The sequence below is a fragment of the Pongo pygmaeus genome, chromosome 7, assembly GCF_028885625.2.
Source record: "Pongo pygmaeus isolate AG05252 chromosome 7, NHGRI_mPonPyg2-v2.0_pri, whole genome shotgun sequence".
Classification (NCBI taxonomy): Eukaryota; Metazoa; Chordata; class Mammalia; order Primates; family Hominidae; genus Pongo; species Pongo pygmaeus.
The window spans coordinates 42,563,495-42,575,405 of NC_072380.2; the positions used below are offsets into that span (position 1 = coordinate 42,563,495).

Here is an 11,911-nt window from a genome sequence, read left to right on the forward strand (position 1 = left end):
AGGGCTGGTCCACACACACCACCCGCTGCATCATGTTCAACCTTTTTGCAACTGAACAGTCTGAATAAGAGATAAGAGAGCAGGAGCATATTTTTGTCTTTGCTCCTGAGAGAGTTGGAGACTTGTCGCTTCTCTTCCTTGGCCTCCCTGGACCTTCCTGCGCCTTGAGCTGATTCAATGCAAGTGAATCTCACCCCAGCAGGGCGATAGCTCTGTCCGCATCACGCAGAGGCGATTTGAGCAGCTGGAAAGGCCAAGTGGGGTAAGAGATGACAAAGAAATGAGTCATCTGGCCAGCAGAAAAACAGTGCAGCCTGAAAACAAGAAAGAGAGAAGAGAGGGAGGAAAAATGAGTCCTTGTTTCGCCTTTGCTGAAGAGGTGGGCATCGAGGTCTGGGGGCAGTGCCGGGATGCAGAGCAGAGTGAAAGCCAGAACAATGGACTCAGACTCGGGACCGCAGGGCGTGGCTGGGATGGACTTTGGGCCTCACCAAAGGGAGGTCCATGAGTGCTCTGGCGAGGCCCGGATGAGAGATGACATTGTTGGAAGGGATGGAAGAGGCTCATTTTTATAAATAGAAAGACTTCTAATTTTGTTCTGTGTTATCTCCCTTTTGCTATATTTAGTAGCTTCTCAGGATCATCAAAGAACTGAGAAAAAAAAAAAAAGCAAATGAGAAGAAGGAAGGAAGGGGGTAGGAAGGGAGGCACAGAAAGATAGAAAAGGAAAAAAAAGAAAGGATGAAAGAAAGGAAGGCCCCAAGTTTGGCTGACTTTTGCTGGGCTGGAATCCGGAATCACTGTATGAGAGGAGAGGTGGAATGCTGGTCCCCAAGACCCCAAGGCCTAGCTCCGTCAGGCCACCTAGCACGCAAAGTTGATTTTTGCAGATTTGCAAAAGGCACCCTCTCTGTTGGATGAAGTTCAACAGTCTCAGGGCATGGCAGGTTGACAAAGAATCTGTGCAAATTAGAAAAAACGGAGTCCATGGGTTGGCTGATAGAGTGCAGCCTGGATCTGAAGGATGTGTGTGTAGGCACCTGTGTGTAGGACACAGCCAGCATATCTGTGCTCAGCTGGCCCTGTCTGCTTCCAACCTGCATGTGCGTCCTGCAGAGCAGCTCTGACCTTCCTGCCTGGAAGCCGTGTTTGGTCTGTTGGCTATAGCAACCAGAGTGACTCTGTTCCCGGGCCCCACCAAACAACCTGTGAATGATGACTGTTCTCGGGGAAAACGGGAACAATAGTCTGGTAACCAGGAAGTGGGGTACCGTGCTGTAAGCTCACTTTCCTGGGAGATGTACTGTTTCCCAGAGCCAAGGATGCATGCCGTTTTGGCTGAGAAATTGATGATCATGCCAACCAGAAAGGCCACAGGGGGAAATGATGGTCGATGGGCACCAGTGAGTAACTGATTCTGGATTGGGCACAGCCCCTGGAAAGGAGGAGGCCAGCTGGAGGAGAGACAGGGGAAAGTCGGTGGGGTGCTGTCTCAGCGCCTGTGTATTACATCCCCCTCTATCTGCCTCTGCCGGCCCCATCTTCCCTCCATAAAAGCCAGCTCCTAGAAAAGGAACTAATCAGCTTGTTCGCATAAGGTAAACATGACTGAAAAAAAATTAATGTGCTGTCCTTCCAAAAAGCATCTATATTTTGAGACATAAAATCTCCTGCCAGCAATGCAAAAGCAAGTGGGCTGGATGCTTCAAGGTTGCCTCTGTGGCTGACATCCTGTGGTTTCTGTTCTGTTGTGAGAACATGCGATATGGGGAGTGTCACATGCGGTATAAACTGGGAAACTCTTACAAATGGCGCTATAGTTCTATTGTTTCAATTATATAGGAAAGCGAGGTCACATGAGGTGGTTCACGCCTGTAACCCCAGCACTTTGGGAGGCCAGGGTGGGAGGATCACTTGAACCCAGGAGTTCGAGATCAGCCTGGGCAACACAGTGAGACTCTGTCTCTGTTATTTTAATATAAAAACATTTAAAAAATAGATTATATGGCCAGGCACAGTGGCTCACACCTGTAATCCCAGCACTTTGGGAGGCCAAGGCGGGCAGATCTCTTGAGGTCAGGAGTTCAAAACAAGCCTGGCCAACATGGTGAAACCCCATCTCTACTAAAAACACAAAAAAATTAGCCAGGCTTGGTGCCGGGCACCTGTAATCCCAGCTACTCGGGAGGCTGAGGCAGGAGAATCGCTTGAACCCGGGAGGCGGAAGTTGCAGTGAGCCAAGATTGCACTACTGCAGCCTGGGCGACAGAGCAGGACTTTGTCTCAAAAAAGATTATACAGAAAAGTGACTTGCAATAAAGGAACTGTACACATGTAGTCAATCAATCAAATTGCAAACAGTGCAGTCGCTCCAGATGTTAGTGAACTGGAGAATTATAGTCTGTACTCTTGCCAGCAAGAAGAAGGCAGAAACATGAGCAAGCTAGAGAAGGAGGGAAATTGCAAGGGAAAGACAAAGGTAAATTGATACTATTATCAAATGTTGCACCATGTGCAAAGTTTGCTACATTTATCTTTGGTCAAGGAGATTCTTAGGTTATTGTTGCTTTGCAAAAGGTCTCTCTGAAAACCTGAGCAAGAGAAAGTCAGTCTCCAAGAGTACCAATACCCTAAAATGACTCATGGATTTAAAACAACACACTTTCCACTGCCACCCCCGCCACAACCACCATAGCCCAGATGGATGCCAACAATTAAGAAAAGAAATGGCCAGGATTCCTTGGACCAGCAAAGGCACGTTTCTAGAGCAGGACGAGAGCTGAAGTGAGATGCTGGGAGAGGAACTAGCCTTGGAAAGGGTGGCGTGCTCTCACGAAAGCACCCCTTTGTTCGGGACAGGAGCTTTGAGCCTGGTAGCTCTCATCCCACTTCTCCAGGCCCTGCATAGTACAGAGGCCATGATCTCAGAATAAAAACCACTTGCAAAAACTACCATCACATAAGTAATTCTTAACTTTTCGAAAAGGTGATTTTCTATAGGCTAAATGGTTATTTTCCCTCTCTTAACAGAACTGTTTATAACTAGGGGAGAAGAGAGGAAGAGTCTGTTTCTTATCTAATTTCACCAATTCCAATGAAGTGAAGAGTATAGCATCCTCTCAGGGCTGGGTGTGGTGGTTTGCACCTGTAGTCCTAGCTACTCAAGACGCTGAGGCAGGAGGATCACTTGAGGTGAGGAGTTCAAGACCAGCCTAGGCAACATAGCAAGACCCCATGTCTTCAAAAGAATAGAATCTTTTCCTGGCACACCCTGCCCCCCACCCATCAGAGCAGAATTTTCTCCAAAACATCTTCCAAATGTAAGCATATGGCCTGCATCTAAGCTATATGGAATTAAACTCAGAAAAAGCTACAGCAGGCATGTCCAGTTGTCATCTCCTCAATGCTCCACCCTCTGCCCGGTAATCCTGGTTATTTGGAGGAGTGGGGAATGTTGGTTGTGGGTCTAGGAAAACAAAAGTCTATCCTGCCTCCTCCCACAATCAAAACATAAGAAACCCTGTCCTAATAAACTTAGATCCTTCTGAAGCAAACACAAGGTCCACCTGGTGAAAACTAAATCAGTCAGTGCAATAAAATGTTAACCGCAAAGTCTGCATCTAAACAAGCCCTGAAATCTAAAGTGAATCTAAATGAGTGTCATCTTCCGTGATGAAGGTCGTTTGTTCCTCATGTTCCTTCCACTCCCTAAAGCAAACATCACCACGAGGTAATTAAATACGCAATGATTTAACAATTCTCCAGCCCAACTCCACATTTCAACACACTTGAATTAGGAAATACTGATCAGAAACTTTCATTGTATCATTACATGACTGTACCCACATTTTACTGGCCTTAGGTGAAAGTGACATTATCGTTACCTGAGAAATGTACACATGGATTAATGCCACTCACTCAACAGATATTTGAGTAGCTTCTACCTTTCCAGGCACAGAGTTTACTAAACCCTTTCACGTCCATTAAGTCATTTGAGGCAATATTATTACCTCATTTTTACAGATGGGAGAACTGAACTTCAAAAAAGTGTGAGGGGCTGAGAGCAGTGGCTCACGTCTGTAATCCCAACACTTTGGGAGGCTGAGGATGGTGGATCATTTGAGCCCAGGAGTTCAGGATCATCCTCGGCAACATAGGGAGACCCTCGTCTGTACAAAAAATACAAAAATTTGCAAGGTGCGGTGGCTCACATCTGTAATCCCAACACTTTGGGAGGCCAAGGAGGGTGGGTGGCTTGATCCCTGGAGTTTGAGACCTGCCTGGGCAACATGGCAAAACCCCATCTCAACAAAAAAATACAAAAAATTAGTTGGGCATGGTGGTACATGCCTGTAGTCCCAGCTACTTGGGAGGCTGAGGTGGGAGGATGGCCTGAGCCTGGGAGTTTGAGGCTGCAGTGAGCTGTGATCATACCACTGCACTCCAGCTTGAGACAGAGCGAGATCCTGTCTCCAAAAAAAAAAAAAAAAAAAAAAAAAAAAAAGTATAGGAGTCATGCTGTATGGTGACACATCTTGTGAGAGTTGTCATCAGAACTCAAGCCCAGGAGACACAGTTCTCTTACCCCAAACCTAACACTCTTTCCACTACTCCTCACTGTCTATGTGACACCCAATTGTAACTTTTTTTTTTTTTTGAGATGGAGTTTCACTCTGTCGCCCAGGTTGGAGTGCAACGGTGCAATCTCAGCTCACTGCAACCTCCACCTCCTGGGTTTAAGCGATTCTCCTTCTTAAGCCTCCCGAGTAGCTCGGGTTACAAGTGTGTGCCACCACGCCTGGCTAATTTTTGTATTTTTAGTAGAGACAGGGTTTCGGCATGCTGGCCAGGCTGGTCTCGAACTCCCAACCTCAGGTGATCTGTCCACCTTGGCCTCCCAAAGTGCTAGGATTACAGGCGTGAGCCACCACCCCTGGCCATAAAGTTCTTAATGTGTTCCACATGGTGTACGACAGCAGAACGCCACAAAGAAGGGGCGTGGTCACTGGATCCTCAACCTGGAAATCTAACTGCATTTACAGCACACGTTCTGTGTGGGCAACTCACTCTCTCTGAGCCTGTTTCCTGGTTTTTGTCATGGGCTAATCATTTCCATCTTGCTGAATTGTAAGGTAATTGGAGAAGAAGCAGGAAAGTCCTTCCCCCACACCTGGGTGCACAGCAGGAGCGACCTGCACCTACTGTCATGAACATCCTTCCTCAACAAAAGCACTGAGGCTTCCTGCTTCTCCCTGGAACAGCTTGAAGCTGCCGATGCAGAAGAGATGCCACGCTTCATGGGGTCCTCATGGATCCTTGTTAATACTGAATCCAGCTTCCTAGATCATCTAACCACCTGTGTTAGCCTATAACCAATTCTCTGCGATTGATGTAGAATTTTGTGCCTTCATCTGTGTTCGTAGAACAGTATCAACAGGAGCCATTATTTCCTGAATACAGGGTGATGTCTTTAATCCGGTTTTTAATCTGCTTTTTTATTTGCCTTTCCCACACCACGCATGCAGAGGCCACCGTGGACTCCCAGCAGAAGCCGGAACTAGCAGCTGAGATGAGACAGCTGGGACATCAGGCCATCTCTATTGATAAGGCCCATCTGAGCAAGCCACACCATGAAAGTCAGAGCATCATGTGAGAGAAATGAGGAAATCGGAGCTTCCCAGAAAAAAACCCTTCCCTTTCTCTCAGTAGCCCAGGTGGTAGACACTGGCTCTTGCTACAACAAGATAAAATACAACAGGTTTCTCTTTTTGGTGAACATGACAGAAAGAATAACCAGCAGAAATCAAGTTGACCAGTAGTCTCTCTTTCTTATTTATTTATTTATTTTGAGACAGGGTCTCACCCAGTCACCCAGACTGGAGTGCAGTGGCGTGATCACAGCTCACTGCAGTCTCAACCTCCCTGGCTCAAGTGATCCTCTCACCTCAGCTTCTCAAGTAGCTGGGACTACAGGTTCATGCCACCATGTCCGGCTAATTTTTTTTTTTTTTTTTTCATTTTTTTGTAGAGACAGAGTCTTCGCTAAGTTCAAGACCCAGGCTGGTCTCAAACTCCTTGGCTCAAGCAGCCCGCCCACCTCGGGCTCCCAAAGTGCTGGGATTACAGGCAGGAGCTGTGTGCCCTGCCTCTTTTAGCTCATCCATATGGGTTACTGGGTTTAGCATCCCCTCCCAGTCCCTGTCCCCTGCCTTCTGGAGACTCAGCTGAAATAAAACTGCCCACAACAAGAGTCCCATCTATGGGGCTGGAGAAGCTGCAGGGATGTCCTCCTCCCAGCGCCTACCAGACACCCACCCTGCCCCTCCAGCCCTCAAGCACCCAAGTGAGCTGCTTCTCTGTTAAGCATTCACAGACAATGATCTACCCATGCTGTATATTCACCATCAACATGTAAGGGGCACCAGCCATGCCCTGGCACAGGCTCTGGCGATGCAAAGACACAGCTCTTATCCTGAAAGATCTCATAGTTAGGAAGGGGCCTGATGAATAACTAGACACTCAGGGTACAGCAGAGCAGTGCCATACCACACAGCGGGGTGGGGACGGGGGTGGGCTTGGAGTGGAATGCGGAGGAGGTTGTCCATCCCAGGCTTGTTGAGGTGGGGGTGGTCAGGCAGGCTTTCTGGAATGCATAACACAGAAGCTGTTCCGGGAACACACGAAGGAGTTAGGCAGACAGCGAAGGGGTCTGCTCTGGACAGAGCACATCCCCATGGCTTGGGTCTGGGCCACAGCAAGCACAGAGCCCCCTACCCATCAGCACAGCTCCCGACAGCAGGCAAAGGTGACAGTCGCCCCCGGGCTCTCCTGCCAGGGTGTCCTGGGAGGACGTGTGCTTTGGAATCTCTGAGTGCTCTAAGGATCTAGGGGCCTTTGTAGGAGTCCAGCATGGGTTCTCTAATGCCTAGCTGTATGTTAATGGAATATTTGTGACTACATAATAAATACAGAAGGCTCTCAATACACAGGTCTCCTGGTATCTGGGTTCAGCCTAGCCCGGATATGATCACTTCAGAGGCTCCAGGTGGAATCAGATCTTCTGATCAATCCTCAAAAAAACTTCCCTAAGCCACCAGTCCGTGTGGCCACCCATGGACATCGTGTGGTCACCCATGCACATCGGCTGGGCCTGTTAGCCAAGTCGCTGCTGGGTCTTGGCCATTGGTGTGTGCAATTCACAGCCGGGCAGCTGCTGCAGACGCCCAGTCATATACTTGTATAGGAAGAACAGCTGGCTAGCATTTCCTGGCAGTCATGATCAGCACCACAACTCAGGCAAAGTTGAGTTCAAAAATGTTTCTAAAACACTGCTGTGTGCCCAGCACCTGTTTCATCTTCACTGTGTCATAGGTGTTATTTTTTAGTGGATCAAGAATTGGGTTTATCTGTCCCTCTATCCCATTCTACAGAAGTTTCCCAAGTGGCATACATAGAAAATATTTTTTGAATATATAATATGCAAAATATCACTAAGAGGGACTGGGCACAGTGGCTTTTGCCTGTAATCCCAGCATTTTGTGAGGCCATGGCAAGAGGGTCGCTTGAGGCCAGGAGTTTGAGACCAGCCTGGGTAACAAAGCAAGACCCTGCTTCTACAAAAAAATTTTATAATTAGCTGGATGTGGCAGCATGCCCCTGTAGTCCTAGCTACTTGGGAGGCTGAGATGGAGGATCACTTGAGCCCAGGAATTTGAAGGTTCAGTAACCTATGATCACACTGCTGCACTTCAGCCTGGGTGATGGAGTCAGACCTTGTCTCTAAAAATATATATATATGTATGTATATATATATATGTATATATACACACACACACATACACACAAACACATATTGCTAAGAGAATGTGCTGTCTTTATATGTAAGTAGAAAACTGAGCCACTATCAGAAGACCATGTGGCTTGACTTAGGGTTGGAGCAGGGTGGATGAGTTTTAAATTTCTTTCTAGCTCTAATTTTCTTTGAGTCTAAATCATCCTCACTCTTTTACCTGGTTTGATGTGAGACCCACCATATGGTTTTGTGAGCTGCTTGACTAGGATGAGGTTTATAGCCTGACACTATAGACAGAAATTTTCTCCCGTATATACAAAAGAAATGGCCCCAAGAAGGAATGAGCAGAATGCACTGGTCCCTCATTGTCCGTCCCAACAATCTCATCAAAGCAGAAGCGAAAATCACTCAGAGAAAGTAAAAAATTTATTCTGAGACTGCAGATGCATAATGCCAAATAATCAAAGGAAAACCTGTCTGGGCGTGGTGGCTCACACCTGTAATCCCAATACTTTGGGAGGCCAAGGCGGGCAGATCACTTGAGGTCAGGTGATCAAGACCAGCCTGGCCAACATGGTGAAAACTTAGCCGGGCGTGGTGGCGGGCGCCTGTAATCCCGGCTATTCGGGAGGCTGAGGCAGGAGAATCGCTTGAACCCAGGAGGTGCTGGTCGCAGTGAGCCGAGATTGTGCCACTGCACCCCAGCCTGGGTGACAAAGCGAGACTCCATCTCAAAAAAAAAAAAAGGAAAAGAAAAATTGGCCGGGCATGGTGGCTTATGCCTGTAATCCCAGCACTTTGGAGGAGGAGGGCAGATAACGAGGTCAGGAGTTCGAGACCAGCCTGATCAACATGGTGAAACCCTGTCTCTACTAAAAATACAAAAATTAGCCGGGCGTGGTGACATATGCCTTAGATGGTAATGGTGGCTTCAAGTGACACTACCAAGGTATGAAAGGAAAATAAATCTCAAGACCCCCAAATCACTAAGCCAAAGGGAAAAGCCAAGCTAGGAACTGCATGAGGCAAACCTGCCTCCCATTTTATTCCTACATAAGACAGCTACAAAGATAAAAAGCTACATAACTCCCTCACAATTTACCCACAAGGAAACTCCTTGTGGACTTCAAGATCTTTACCCTAAAACAGTTCTGCTGAACTTCACCTTGGCAATGCAAATGGGTATAGGACAAAGGACAGAACTCAAAGTCATCCCTCTGCTCACCTGAGACAGACGCATATCTGATTGCTTCCTCGGTCCTATTGTTTTTGTAAAAATGAAGATTCAGGCCAGGCATGGTGGCTCATGCCTGTAATTCCAGCACTTCGGGGGGGCCGAGGTGGGTGGATCACCTGAGGTCAGGAGTTCAAGACCAGTCTGGCCAACATGGTGAAACCCTGTCTCTACTAAAAATACAAAAATTAGCCAGGTGTGGTGGCAGGCGCCTGTAATCCCACTTACTCAGGAGGCTGAGGCAGGAGAATCACTTGAACCTGGGAGGTGGAGGTTGCAGTAGCCGGGATCACGCCATTGCACTCTAGCCTGGGCAACAAGAGTGAAACTCCGTCTCAAAAAAAAAAAAGTAGATTCACTGAGCCAACTAAGGCATAAGTGACTCTTCCTCTGCCCCGCTCTCACATGCAAATTGTGTATTCAGTGTCAAAGACTCAGAAGAATGAAGCCTTCTTTTATCTACCTATGACCTGGAAGCCCCTACTTCGAGTTGTCCTGCCTTTCCAGACCGAACCGGTGAACATCTTACATACATTGATTGATGTCTCATGTCTCCCTGAAATGTATGAAACCAAGCCGCACCTTGGCCACCTTGGACATATGTCCTCAGGACCTCGAGAGGCCGTGTCACATGTGTGTTCTTAACATTGGCAAAATAAACTTTCTAAATTGACAGACCTGTCTCAGATACTTTTGGGTTCACAAAGGAGTGCCTGGGCTGTTTTTTGGAATCCTTTGAAATCTACTGGCCGCTGGCTCTGCTCGGCAACGTCAGGCCCTGGGGGAAATCAAAGCCTCAGTGAACTCAAAAACCAACAAAGGGGAACTGCTATTCCCAGCTACTCCCTGGCTGCCTGGACTGTCCCAGGCCTGTGATGAAGCAGGGGGAGCCACAGACACTGGCAGAATCCGATGCGAGGCATTGTGAAATAAACCGAGCTGGTCTTGGGGAGTCGGGCAGAGAAGGAGCACTTTGGAGACAGGGCAGCTTTCATTTGCCCCTAAGATTTTGATCTGCGGCTTTATCATTTGATCCAGAGCTTGGAGGCTGGCGTTTTTGAGAACATTTTAGGTGGAATAAATGGGTGGGCAGGATGGAGCTATTCATATCTCAATACTCACGGCGTCCCTGCCAGTGCTGGAGTCCGACTCTGCCTGCACAGGAAGCACGCACCCAGCAGCTCATGCTGACCGTCATGGATTGATTCTAGATCCCAGAATGAGCATTCTTGCCACAGCAAGTACTGCTAGGAAGTCACCTCTGAGGGGACTCCACCTGACAATGGTATTTGCAGGACCGCTTCCTGAGACTGCAGTGCACACGCATACACTCACACACACGACATTTTTTCTTTCATCAAGCAGCTACAGGAGACCACCATATTATTCCCAATTGGCCACCAAATGCATCGTTGTTACCACACTTCTTTGAGCTTGAGTTTGTCATTAGTTACCTGGGACCTCGGCGTGTTTTCGTCTTCCCTCGCTCCCTTCCTCTCTCTCTCCCTGTGAGGTTAAGAAAATAAAGGTAATAACAGTGAAAATCTGGAGAACCCCACATGCTTCCTGCAGAGTGCTTTAGGAATAAAAGACATTAATGTTAGTTTTTTCCCCTGTAATTAAAATGTCCTTTAAGGAGGACTGCACACTTGACTGATGCACCCTGGGCAAAAAGCCAGAGGGCCAAACTGACCTGTGGAGACTCGTAGGGGTGGCACCTAGGGAGGAGATCAGAGGCATTTCTCTACCCGACGGGGTAATGTGGGGTGTGAAAGCCACCTGCTTCTCTCTCCCAGCACCTAGCAAATAGTGCTCTGGAAGTAAGGCCCCCTCTGCCCCATCCACAGCCTCAGTTCCTTCCTGGGGGTTCATCGGGGGAGGGAGGAAACTAGGGGACCCAGAGGGCCCTCCCAGCTGTCACGGCCACGTGTCCCAAGGCAGCCAATTTTCCTTTTATTGCTTGCTTGTCTTGAGGTACTCCCACAGCCTATTTGGGGCTTTTCTGTATCATTCTTTTCACTTTCCCCTTTACTCTGTCAGCAGAGGCTTCTCCAATGAATGCAACCTCCCTAGTCTCCCTTTTCCCGACTGCCTCTCCCCTCCAAAACACTCCAGCCTATCCCAATCACATGCAAATGCAAACAGACATCTCCCCTCTGGAGTGGATTCTAGCGGATCCTCTAGTTGCCTGAATTACAAAGTTGGTCCCTTGGTTAAAGCATTCCTTCACCGGCTCAGCTTGCTGGAAAGACTTTTAAGAGAGAGAAGAGGAGACAGACCTCAAGGCATAGAAACCCGACTGACCGCGGCTTGCTCCTTGCCTTTCCTCGCAGAGGTTTTCTCTCCAGCCCTGGACTCCTGTAGGATCTCAGCTCTGAGCTCCCCACAGCTCCGGCCTCCTTTAAGTTTCCAGGCAGGGGGTGGGGTCGGTGGCCCCGGCTGGGCGGGTTTCTGTGTGGCGGGAGGATGCTCAGTGGACAGGGCCATGAGGGAGCTGGGGCGGGCCTGTTTTTATAAAGCAGGGGGAGGAAGTTCACGGTGGAAGCAGCACAGCCCATCCTGGCTTCGGGCCAGGCTGATTATTCACAGCCCTGATGTCATCGAATCGCAGGAATTTGGAAGTGGGATGGGACCTTAAGAATCATCTTCCTTTAGAGTCCTAGTGTCCAAGGCTTAAAAGGGACTTTCAGGACCCTGTGATGACAAGAAGTGTTTATAATTCTAAAGGCACCAGGATGGGGCTGGGAGTGGGGTGTCTTCTGGAATCTGTGGCTGTAGCTCTGGCCTCTCAGGACATGACAGGTTAAAAGGACTGGAGGATGCACCAGGATTGGAACACTTTGTGTGGTGGCGGGAGCTCAGGAGGGTAGCCACTGAGAAGGCAG

At 48.4% G+C, this 11,911-nt stretch overlaps 1 protein-coding gene across 7 annotated transcripts in view; it reads right to left on the reverse strand.

Moving 5' to 3' along the window:
* PLAT (plasminogen activator, tissue type) overlaps positions 1–11,535 on the reverse strand; it is a 32,989-nt gene extending 21,454 nt beyond the window's left edge. The window contains exons 1-2 of one of the 7 annotated variants that reach the window (XM_054499731.2): positions 11,331–11,535; positions 10,481–10,532 (exon numbers count right to left, since the gene is read on the reverse strand). In XM_054499731.2, the coding sequence (XP_054355706.2) occupies positions 10,481–10,532; positions 11,331–11,513 (235 nt within the window). In that variant the 5' untranslated portion in view covers positions 11,514–11,535. Of the gene's footprint in view, positions 1–9,704; positions 9,805–10,480; positions 10,533–11,305 lie in introns of those variants that run through there. The other 6 variants (XM_054499732.2, XM_054499733.2, XM_054499736.2 and 3 more) reach the window with 6 other exon arrangements.
* Between the last annotated feature and the right edge of the window lie 376 nt (positions 11,536–11,911).